The sequence below is a fragment of the Melanostigma gelatinosum genome (genome assembly GCF_949748355.1).
Source record: "Melanostigma gelatinosum genome assembly, chromosome: 4".
Lineage (NCBI taxonomy): Eukaryota > Metazoa > Chordata > Actinopteri > Perciformes > Zoarcidae > Melanostigma > Melanostigma gelatinosum.
The window spans coordinates 27995763-28007804 of record NC_136637.1 but is presented as its reverse complement, the minus strand read 5'-3'; the positions used below and the strand labels follow the sequence as shown (position 1 = coordinate 28007804).

At 43.9% G+C, this 12042-nt stretch overlaps 2 protein-coding genes across 2 annotated transcripts; one reads left to right on the top strand and one right to left on the bottom strand.

Moving 5' to 3' along the window:
- plpp6 (phospholipid phosphatase 6) lies at positions 1-6710 on the bottom strand. The gene is made up of 2 exons (XM_079267060.1): positions 6021-6710; positions 1-4292 (listed from the first exon to the last, which is right to left on the bottom strand). The coding sequence occupies exons 1-2, from the start codon at positions 6523-6525 to the stop codon at positions 3925-3927; spliced, it is 873 nt and encodes a 290-aa protein (XP_079123186.1). The 5' UTR covers positions 6526-6710; the 3' UTR covers positions 1-3924.
- Positions 6711-6987: 277 nt separating this feature from the next.
- prdx6 (peroxiredoxin 6) lies at positions 6988-11796 on the top strand. The gene is made up of 5 exons (XM_079267061.1): positions 6988-7141; positions 8722-8878; positions 9407-9550; positions 9910-10056; positions 11476-11796. Exons 1-5 carry the CDS (start codon positions 7050-7052, stop codon positions 11599-11601), a joined length of 666 nt encoding a protein of 221 aa, XP_079123187.1. The 5' UTR covers positions 6988-7049; the 3' UTR covers positions 11602-11796.
- Positions 11797-12042: the final 246 nt, after the last annotated feature.

Here is a 12042-nt window from a genome sequence, read left to right as displayed (position 1 = left end):
TATTGAGCAGCACATTCAAGTCTACTGAACATTAATTAACAGTGTAATCACAGAACCGTATACAGGCATATTTACATACATGAAGAATAAGGTCCATACAGGAAACACACAATATCAGTTATAGCATACAGCAGGCAAAACAGACCAGTGAAATATATTGCAGCTGGCTTCATGTTGGACAATGTGCACGAACAGATGTGACGAACAGATGTGTTTGCTGACATCCTTTGAGAGCTGAATGAGGTGAAGTGATCAGGTGACATTTGGAATGTGCTGAAGCTTTTTCTTTCGGATTGTTATGATTGTTATGATGATGGTGAAGACAGGAAAGTGGGAGAGAAGAGAAGCAGCAGTGGGTCAGACTCAGACCGAGGACTGAGCCTCAGCACATGTGGCGTCTGCTCGACCAGATGAGCTCCATGTGTAAAATCTATTCTGCATCAGTGTCAACATGGAACAACAACTCAATCACTTTGGTCACAGAGTTCACTGTCCAGCATTTTAAGATTTCAACCGAAGGGTAATGGAAAAAGTGGAATCAACAGCTCACTCTCGTCATACTATCACCAGCACTGGGATTATTTGTCAATTATTAGAGAGAGAGAGAGAGAGAGAGAAGTATTTAGCGCCAATGAAAGTCTACAATGGGGCCCCTGCACACCAGGGAACAGGCTGTTAAATTACGCGCGTTAAAAATAGGGGCAGTGTTCAAGAGGTTAAAAAAAAGAATGGTTCAACAATAACCAAAATACACAGAAATCACACGTCCATATATCCCATCGTAGTCTTAATCAACAGACACATAACAGACAAACATAAACTATTATTTTAATGTTCTTTAAATCTCTTTGCTACTACTTTTGCTACCTATCTGACAACAATCACATAAGCTAATCTTGTGATGCTGCGTTTCGTTTGCAAATAAGCTATATAATAAATAACTAGAAGAGGTTCCACGTGCTGTGCTGGTGTACGGGTCAGCAGCCTCCGTGGCAGCGCTGTCGTCAAACACTCGTCCGTGTTACATCGTGACCGCCGTCATTCAATCTGCGGTCAGCGAGTCGGACTAACCTTTAACTATGCTGCTTCTGAGGAACCGTATGTGCCCCAAACACACAATGAGCAGCAAGTAACTGACCCACAGAGTCACATTTGTGTCTGAACATCAAGATTCAACTGGTCACTCCATCATCAAATATGAACTGTGGGAAGATCTGCAACACTTGGCTGTTAATTCCTTTAACACATTATTGCCTTGCTGAATCTTTAACTGAGAATTTTATGGAAAATGTCAAACATTATGTGAACAGTCAGGAGCAATATAGCCAGAGTGGCAAGTGATAGTTAAGAGTTGGTAGAGGAATGACGTGCGTAGTTACACATTCTGGTTTCATGTCTAACTTAATGAATAAATGTTTGTTTTTTTTGAGGTGACCGTGGCGCACTGGGTTAAGAGGTCGTCTGGGAACCGGAAGGTCAACGGTTTGATCCCCAACTGGGACGTGTCGAAGTGTACCTGAGCAATACACTGAACCCCTGGCTCTTGTTATGGGAAAATATGTCATCGTCTTATGCTTCAGGATTAAAGAATGTAAATCTTTAACTGCGCAGGCACCAAACCTAGTTGAGTAGATGATTCTATCAGTTTTGCATCCAGGTGTCTTGTTATTTGTTATCTGTTATCTTGTGCATTGTTTCTGTCTTCAAAGACGGCGACACACAGAGGTCTGGATTACGGTACTTCCTGATGAGCATGACCCTCTGTATGCATATGTGATGTGTGATGGTAAAACAGGATTCAGACTCTGTATTTCTTGTGACTTAACTCTTTGATTAGGTCACAGTGACCTAATCAAAGGAAGCACCTGGCTGAGTATAAATGTCCATGTATCTGACTATGTTGTCAGAGCACCTCCTGCAGATGACGTGATGTGTCTGTGAGACTGTGTTCTCTTTGCTTGCAAGCAAATAAATTGACTATTACAACTTTGATCGTTCATCCAGACTCTGTTTCAATTGACATTGATTTGATAACACTTTGACACTCTTCTCCCGACTATTCATAGAAATATTCCACAACACTCCCGTCACTGCCAGCCCACTGCTCCCTATATACAGGGGTGGGTCAAATGCAGAGAAACATTTCCCCCTTAAAAGGGATAAAGATAGTTTCTATTCGAGTCTGTGAGACTAGAATTATTACAGTGCAGAACTCTAAAACGCTGACAGCAAACCACCCGAATGGATCCACACGCTCTTATTTTAAAGTGCCCCATATCCATTCTAACAAATGCGTATCAATGGATTCATAAGTGTTCATTTAAATTAACAATACATTTTAAAAAGTCTCAGTACATCCAAATCTGCTTGGATGTAGATTTAACCGGCGGGGTCATGATCCTCAGTCAGAGGATGAAGAGTATGAACTCATGCATTTCAGGTCATCACCAGACCCTCCCCTGGGCTGTAGGTGGACCTCAGATACACCGTGTTCCATATTAAAAAAATTAAAAAAAAGCATTTTGAAAAATGATTGACAGCAAAGAAGTACGGAGGCCCTGAGAGGAAAGAGAGAATCAAATAATAATTCTGGCGATGGAAGGCTGATCTGAATCGTTTTCTGTCCTGTGTTTTATTTTGCCAGGATAATCTTACATTGCTGAAGAGTTTTGTCAAGTAAAGTCGGATGTTGTTGTCGTTGTAATACTCATTTCAGTCACAAGAGGCTGAAGTGCAACACTACCCCGTGTTCTAAATAGGACTAAACAAACTCCTGTTTTCTTACAGGTGAGTGTTAATGTATCTGTGCACTCTAAACACAAAGTACATATATTGTGTATACTGTTATGTCTTTCTTTTCGCCATGAATGTATTTTAATCGGAGGTGCAGTTCAGCCTCTTGTGGCCGAAATTAGTACTACAACAAACACTGGAAAATAATTATTCTGATTACAAAAACGTCATGTTTATCCTGGCAGATTATCCTGGCAGTTTAGATCAGACTTAAAATTCACAAGAATCATTTTTCTTACTTTCCTCTCAGGACCTAACCATGTAATGTAAACTTACAGGTGTAAAAAAGGTGCTGTGTGTAAAAGTATTCAGGATATCTAAAGCGTCCTGGACGATCGCACAGACATCAGCTGACGCAGAACTGTGAGGAGGAAACAGTTGGATCTTTTATACTCTGTGCAGGTTTCTCTTCGCGGAAAACAGACATTCTTAAAACTCCTCAAAGTTCTGCGCCGATCGCCAGATGTGGACAGGCAGACGGAAAACCAGCCGCACTCTTCGAACAACAAAAGCATGCAGCTTGCAGTTTAAATCATTTCCAGTGAATCGGACCAGTAGTGGGAGTGAGGTGGTTGTTTCTAATTATAACAGACAGGCTGATCATGAGGGCCAAAAGGCTTTTGTATTTAAAGCACAATGAGTAGGACTTTCCTTAAAAACAAAGTGTAGACTCGTGCAAAATGAATCCCTCTTAATAATTACTTATGACCTACAACAAGTGTGTGCTGGTCTCTCCGTTTCTTTTTTTTCTTTTCGTTTTGCCGTGTTTGGGACATTTTCTGAGCTTCAAAACGCAGCGAGGAAGCTTTGAAAATGGAGGACTCTGCAAAAAATAGCGAGGTTCAACGGCAAGCGGACAAAGCTCGCTCCAAAACTAGAGTGAATCCGAGCACCGCAACCCGCGTTGAGCCGGGACCAACCTTAAATGTTTGCAAACCGGAACCGACAAATCCTACTCAACGTGCCTGTAAGTGTCAAATAACAGCAGAAGAAAGCTGCGTGTGATGGAGCTCTCTTCTCCAGTCTAACGACAATTTCTCTGATGTATCCGTGAAAAAGACACAAGGTGTGCAGGTGCTCTAACGATCAAGATTTAAACGGCCGTGTCTCGTCCTCCTTCAATGCTTAACATTAAGCCAACTGTCCCAGCAGCCCTTGCAGGGTTTGAGGCGAGATCCACAACATCTCTACAAGGTTATACTGGCAGTAGCCCATCCAGAACCCAAACATCACGTCAGTCACGTTGTGCCTGCCCAGCATCACTCGGCTCAGCCCCACCAGGCCGGCCCACAGCAGGACCAGGACCCTCAGCGGGGCGGCCAGCACCAGGTGAGCCAGCAGGAACCGCCCACACATGGCGGCGCGGGTCGCGTGGCCTGAAGGGAAGGAGTAGCGGTCCACGGAAAAGGTGGCAAACATGTCCATGCGGTTGTGTGACGGCCGACGGCGCCGCACCACTGCTTTCACAATGGCGACCAGGAGCAGGTCCAACAGGAGGCCTGGAGGGGATGAAGGGAGGAGATGTAGTCACATTAACAAGATGTGACACATTGAGATCCATCGACAATCGTAATCCAATCAAATCATGAGGCCAGTCAAGATTCATACTTCTAAATAACAGCCGTTATCGTTGTATCCTAAAACAGCACAACGCAGAATGATGTCACCCATTAGCTTAGTTATACACAAATCAGAACCAAGCTTCAAAACGTCATCCGTTGTGAAGAAGAGCAGTTGATATCTGCAGCTTTTCTGCTTGTTTTGATCTTGTGTTTTTTTTACTATGTCTCTTGTTGCATTATCCACTTTGCTGCTGTAATCCTGTAAATGTCCCCGCTGCGGGACTCATAAAGGATTATCTGAGCTTATCTTACATTTAAAAAGGCTGGCCTTTGATTCAACAGAGTCTTGAATAAAGAGAGATGTCTCTTTGTATTTTAATAGCAGTTGCTTTATGTCCTCCAGGTCTGCAGTGCTGAAATAGTCATGCAACAGCCAGGTGGCATCGAGCCAATCGCCAATACGCAACGGTACATTGCATACATTATTGACAACAACTCAACTTTTAAATAACTGCTGCTGTTACAATGATACTGAGATAATATAATGAGACTGTGCAGCTGGCTTGGACGTTTATCTGCAGCCTGCTATTAGTTGACTTCTTCTATTCAGACTCTTATGACGAGGTGGGACTAACACGTAACTGGTTCACATGCACAATTGCATGCCGTGCGTGAGATGATGGTGAGACAGACTTGCCTCTACCTGCCTCATAGTTACTGATCTGACCTAAAAAATAAAACATGAATTCACCCACGCACAGGAGGAGCACAAATCAAAAGTTCATATCGGGTCACATCATTGTGAGCTTGTGTTACTGGAAAAACAACCTCTGGAAATAGGGACACACACAAATCCTCTTCCTGTAACAAGAGAATCACTTGTGCACAGTGGGGGGGGGGGGGTTTGGCACGCAGCATTCGTTTGAATTCCTTATCGATGTATATGTGTGATTTGCCGTTGAGTATAAAGATGTTAGTGTTACTTTAAAAAAAATAACCATTATGTTGAAAAATCACACATGATCAGTATCTGTATCATTCAAATTGTAACAAAAAGTATAGGTATCGAATAGAGTTTAATAAACGTTGGTATTTCCATGATGGAAAACATTTGGTGTGCTGGAGAAGAGAGAGCGAGAGAGTGTGTGTGGCGTGTTTCTATTTCTAATGGACCTGCATTGCTGCACACTCTGGTTGACACTTTGCCTTTCTTGAAATCTTGGTACATATTTCCCTCCAGTGGTTTTAAGAAGTCAAAACTCCAGCAACACTTGTAGAATATAGAACATCATTTGTTAAGACTTGTGACATTTCCCTGGAGTTTTGGCCTCTTCAGACTTTAACACCTTGAATGTAGGTGAAGTTGTGACAGACTCCTCTTGTGGTTTCATAAGGTGTTTGTTGGAGCAAGCTGCAGCAAACAAGAGGTGTATTAAGGCCAGAATGAACAACAGTTGTGATGTACATGTGAGAACCTGGCAAAACATTTAGGAAAAATGGGTCAGGAAATGAATATAATTAGTCATGGAAGATGGGATCACATGTGGACTCTGATGGAAGAGGTGTGCATGGGGGGGGAACAGAAATACTGCACCTCAGCCAAAGCTCAGTGGTACATAGAAGCCTGTCGGCATGTGACAACAGATGAACACAAAGTGTTTTTACCCATGAAAAGGTTGAGCATGACCTCCTGTCCTGCAGCGCTGTCGCTCTTGTACAGGCAGTAGGCGGTACCAGCCAGCCAGGGGATGCCATGTCCGGATATCTCTATCAGCTTCATCAACGGCCGCACGCTGCCCCAGGACGAGTCCTCGCAGGCGCACACCCCGAGCCGCTTGGACATCCACAGGTCGATGGCGAGAAGCGAGCTGAGCGCCACGCGGACGAAGGAAGGGTTGAGCCGTAAACCGTCCACTTCTGGCGGCGGCGGACCCTGACCGCTCGCCGAGCCCGTGGAGGAGCTGGAGCCCCGGCGCCGAGTGGGGCTCTCCGAGACACGGAGGCGGGCGGTGGTCGGGTCGGAGCCCTGCCGCTGGAGGAGCGGCGGTGGCGCTGAGGACCGGTTCAGCGGCTTCGTTAGCGACATGAACTCGTAGCGGCCGTTGGAGCTGCTGCCAAGCACTGGGCTTCCACCGCCGCGACCGGGGTTTTTAGCTTTAGGAGACGGCATTTTATTAGTATATACACCGGTGAATGTAGTGAGGTGTGATGTCGCTGACCCGCAATGGTAAATTATCTGTTGTCTGCAGTGCTGTGCGGGTTGTCGCTCCTTTAATTCATATGTTGGACGTTTCACAATTCTTATCACGTCCGGAAACACTGAACAGAATCGCCATCTTTGTTGTTCTAATCGCAAAGCTACCTGGGTAATTGTGTTTTTTTTATGTGACCGGTTTCTTCTGACTCTTCTATTGTTATAACATCTCTCTTTATACATCCATGATAACAGTAATATACGGGTCACATTTTTTGTATTTTGTTTGTCTACTGTTCGAAGTGTAATTTTTGTTTAAATAAAGTTATAATATAATAAAAAAGAAGAAGCTATCTCGCATCTGATTGGTCGATGATGTCGAGGTAACATAAATAAACCCCGCCTATATCCGGGTCCATTCATGAGGGTCCATCTCACTCCAGGAAGCCAGACAGATCCTGTTTTTTTTCTTGCGTCTGAGCTGCGGAGAAGAGCCGACCATGCCTGGACTTCTGCTGGGGGACGAGTTCCCTAACTTCGAGGCCGACACCACCATCGGCAGGATCAAGTTCCACGATTTCCTGGGCAGCTCGTGAGTGTGCACATCTGCAAACTCCCACGCACATGCGTCACCTATTATGTTTTTACTCTTGAGTTTTGAATTATGTTTGTTAACAGTGCAACATTTGATTGAGCAGGTTTGTGTGCGCATGCGCCTGTCTTCAGACTGAGAAGCTTGAACGCTCATCTGAGTATTAAGGATTTCATTCTGAGTTCATAAAGTGGTGACTTTTTTATTTATTTTATGGAGATCTGACACATCAGTCCAGATCACTTGACCGTGATCCCACTGTGTGACTGCCGTGATGCGACACCTGCTGGCTGACACAGAGACTGTTATACAAGCATGACTTTCTGTATTTTTCTCTGGCCCGACTCATTAGTGAGTTGTTGGCCCAGTCAGGACAAGGCCTGTATTGTGTGTTTTATGTGAACTTGGAACTGTGCCTCGGTGCTCACATCCCCTTTGATATCCAACCCTGTGAGACTCTGCTGTTTTTAATAACCAAATCATTTTTTGTTTGACGTTGCACTCTTCTATTCTCTTCGGATTTTCAGGATTTTCAGGATTTGTATCCTTATCCTGAGGGTTGTGCACACGGTGGCGGAGCAGAGCCGGTGTTGCAACTGTGTAACTTGACCGACTTTCCAAAGTGCTGGATCTATACATGCCCAGTTAACTGCCAAATAATCAATTGTTGTGTGAGGTTGTTTATGCCAGTTGCATCTTAGAATGGTCCATATATTTTGTTTTAATAAAAATGCATAGCTGACGTTTTTTTAATTTTTTTAAAATCATTCTTCCTGTTTAATGATGCGAAGAACAAAACAAAAAACACTATCTTCTGAACACATTCCTCTTACAAACTGTCCGTATCCAGTTTCTCCCTGCTTTGACCGATGGGGAGTGTCCCAATCTAACCGGATCATCTAGTTACCCGATAATCAGCTGATCACAATGCATGTGAGGAACAAAGCTTTCCAGTTTCCTCTCCCCCATGTTCCAACACGTTAAAAAAAGAAATCGACATGCATCATATGAAGCAGGAGGCTCGTGTGATTAATGGGAGAATTCTCTTTTGAAAAAATTGGAATTGTTTTTGCAAGATCACTTCCCCAACCGTCTGACCCTTCACCCCTCCTCATTGGATGTTTTTCAGTGAGTGCACAGCTGGGTTTTGAGCTTCAGTCTGCCAGATTCACAGACACCTGTTTCAATCTGCAGCTGGAATTTCCTCTACTGAGAGTTAAAGTCCTGTCTTTACCTTCTTCTTTATATCTATTCCTTCTGTTTCTGTGTGTTCCTTCAGGGAAACAAAGACATGCATGCACAAATACAGAGCAACGGTGTATGTTATGTGTGTTTTAACTCTGTTTCACCTTTAGTTTACTTCATTCAGTGTGGTAACTTGTGCACTCTGCGCTTAATGCAAGTTCTGTCTTCAACAGGAACACGTGAGTGTTGGATGACCGTGACCTTATTTGCCATTTTCCTCCAAATACAGTTTTTCACATTGAGGTTTCTGAGCCAGAAGACGATGTGTAGAGCAAAGGCCTCATTGCTTGTGTGTGTGTGTGTGTGTGTGTGTGTGTGTGTGTCGTCTTCTGTAGATGGGGCATCCTGTTCTCCCACCCAAAGGACTTCACTCCCGTCTGCACCACCGAGCTCGCCTGTGCCTCCAACGTCAGCAATGAGTTCAAGAAACGAGGCGTGAAGATGATCGCCTTGTCCGTAGACAGTGTGGAGGATCACCGCAACTGGAGCAAGGTTGGGGATGCACACACACACACACACACACACACACACAGCTTTTTAAATTGTGATTTACATCGCATACTTTCATTGCATAAGATTGGCGCTTTACTTGCGTGTGGCTTACGATCTAGAAACAGGAGTTAGATTTAAATGATTATATTAGATTTAATTTAATTAAATACTACTTATTTAAGTCATTTCAACTTAATTTCTTTAAATTAATTACGTTTTAAATTCAATTTATGACATTTAGCACCGCCTCCTCAGGCAGGCCGGTGATTGGTCGAAGAGGGAGCCGTGTGTTTTTTATTTAACAGTAACACGATCCTGCTAAAAAATGCAGGAAACTACTTTTTGAAAGTAGCATTCTCTCCTTTTGCCCTCCAGATGATAATTAACATTTATGACGCAACAGTGTTGGCTCTACAATCCTAGTGTCTGAGCTCTTATTGGAGTTAAAGATTAAATGTCTCTGGTCACTCATCAAACCTGTGCTGCTGTGAAGGGTGTAAAGTCTGTCTGTGTCTCTTCCTCCGATAGGATGTGATGGCGTTCAGCGATGAGGCTGATAGCCCTCTGCCGTTCCCCATCATCGCTGACGACAAGAGACAGCTGTCCGTCCAGCTCGGCATGCTGGACCCCGATGAGATTGACAAGGATGGGTTGCCCCTCACCGCTCGCTGTGTAAGACACCTGTCCTCAGTGCCGGGCATACTTTGTATTGCATCACTAAAAAACATTGCCAAGACCGCATCATGATCCAAAATGTACAGATGCTGGTGAAATGAGTCTTTTACTGGCAAAAAAAATCCGTGCAGGACAGTTTTTTGGTCTTTATTCTCAAATTTAGCTGCAGCTGATTCCCACATCCTTTTGTCTGGGAGCCAGTCAAGTCGGAGCAAAATTACGAAGTGTTTGCACCTCAACAAAGCTGTTTCCCCAGTATTTTCCATTTGTTTTGTGTGGCACTTTATCACCATATTTACAAAAAGAAGAATATTCTGGGTGCTATGTTGACCCTGTGACATCTTAACCCTCTTCAGGTCTTTGTGATCGGCCCAGACAAGAAGATGAAGCTGTCCATCCTCTACCCCGCCACCACAGGGAGGAACTTTGACGAGCTGCTCCGAGTTATCGACTCTCTGCAGCTCACTGCACAGAAGAAGGTGGCCACGCCTGTCAACTGGAAGGTAAACGGTTAAACCGCGTGTTTCTTCACCTGCAGCCGTGAACTGTGCTAAACTAAGCTCCTTCCTCCGGTTTCATAGTCAGCGTCCAGATGTAAGAGGCGATTCCTGCCATCTCACTCTCAGCTAGAGCGCAAATGATCACGCTTCCCAAAATGTACACTGCATGCACAAGTTGTATTTTTGAGGATTCATTTTATTATTCAACAACTACAGAGCTCTCGGTTAAACCTGAATATTTAAGAACGTAAAAGTGAGGTTTTGGCTTTCTTAGGAGAATATCTGTGTGCACAATTATTATGCAACCAAATGAAAAACGAATAATAAACGCACGACTCAAAATTACATTGAAAAAAAAATAAGAAATCTGTGACCAATGGAGCCCCCCCTTCTTTTCAATAACCGCAATAAACCTTCCATTCATGGATTCTGTCACCTTCTTGATCTGTTGACGATGAACTTTTTGTGCAGCAGCAACCACAGCTTCCCAGCTGTCTTATAGACGCGTAAAAGGTCATTCTGGTATTTTGCGTGTGGTGATTTTTGAAAGTGCATTTGGGCAAATCGCTCCACTAAAAGTGCTTGTGTTTGCTCTTGTTCTCAGATTAAGTGTCTGGCAACATTATGGAAAAAAACCTCCTTTTCACTTGATCCTGTCTGTTTGTTATTGCATTCAACAAAGTGTCACTCTGAGAAGTCTCGTTCTGATATTTTGCGTCTCATCCACACTGTTGAAATCATTTAAATATTCAGCCGTGACATTAAAAATCTTGTATTTATCACTTAGCTACGCTTTCTGTAGTCCAACACAACAAACTGTGACAACACAAATCTCTCGCTCTCCCCCTCCCTCCCACCGTTGCCTTCCAGCAACAAGACACAATAACAAACAGACCGGAACAAGTAAAAGGTGCAGAAAAGCATTTTATTTCTCTGCAGGATTCTTATTTATAACAACAATCTGAACCACTTTTAGTGGACCTATAATAACGGAGAGGAGTTGCCTGGAGCGATTATATTGCAGACCTTTTAGCAGCTGCTGTCTTCAAAATGTCTCCTTCAATACTGGACCAATTTAAAAAAAGTAAAATAAATAATTAGACACAAACGCATGGGGAAAATGGTACAGGTTGAAAAGTACCAAAACTGACGACATCAGTGATGATCAGCATTCGGTAAATCCATTGAGCAGACACTGTTGTGTAGAGTTAAAATAAGTGCATTCCACCTCCATGAGAGCAACATCTACATATTATTCAAGACTGCAAGTGCATCCCTTCCAAACAGGCCATTTAGGTGTCCATGTGACGTCACTTTTACACAGGAGCCAAACGATGCCGCTGCGTAATTGTCGTCACAGTGACGCTGTGACTCAAACTGGAGTCCTGCTCCTATAACACGCCTCCTTGATGTCTCTTTCAGCCTGGTCAGAAAGTCATGGTCATCCCGTCGCTCTCTGATGCTGAAGCCGCTGCTCTCTTCCCCAACGGTGTGACCACCAAAGAGGTGCCTTCTGGGAAGAACTACTTGCGCTACACCCAGCCCTGACGAGACACTACAGCCTTCTCTAGTTGTGGCTCTTTTTGGGAAAAATGGAAATCCTTGAAATGCTAATTCTCATATAGAACTGATCAAAAGCATTGGATGCACTCATCCGGTTTGGTGACTAGTGGGATGCAATGAGCCAGGAGTGTAGAGTATAGTGTCCTTTTACACCGCCTTGTTTCCTTCAATAAACACACTTTTCACACATGTCCTCTGAATCTTTTCACTCTGAGCAGCTTACTGTACCGCTAGGTGTCCTCCTACAACCTCAACTAGAAATATCAGCTGGCTGCTCTCGCTGCAGTGCAGTCTTCCATCAATAGGTGGCGGTATGTGCTCAATGACCGACCCACTCATGGTCTCTCCTGAAAGCAATTAGGGTGAAAGCACCAATCCGTCCTAAACAGTTGCAGATGTGGGGAGTGGGACCACATGTGGTGAAAT

What these genes read in the sequence shown, in the direction of transcription:
- plpp6 (XM_079267060.1), bottom strand. Translation starts at nt 6,525, where the DNA reads ATGCCGTCTCCTAAAGCTAAAAACCCCGGTCGCGGCGGTGGAAGCCCA. An exon ending in CATGCTCAACCTTTTCATGG is followed by an intron (nt 4,293 to 6,020) that starts GTAAAAACACTT and finishes CATCCCCTCCAG; the next exon opens with GCCTCCTGTTGGACCTGCTC.
- prdx6 (XM_079267061.1), top strand. Translation starts at nt 7,050, where the DNA reads ATGCCTGGACTTCTGCTGGGGGACGAGTTCCCTAACTTCGAGGCCGAC. An exon ending in CACGATTTCCTGGGCAGCTC is followed by an intron (nt 7,142 to 8,721) that starts GTGAGTGTGCAC and finishes CGTCTTCTGTAG; the next exon opens with ATGGGGCATCCTGTTCTCCC. An exon ending in TGCCCCTCACCGCTCGCTGT is followed by an intron (nt 9,551 to 9,909) that starts GTAAGACACCTG and finishes AACCCTCTTCAG; the next exon opens with GTCTTTGTGATCGGCCCAGA.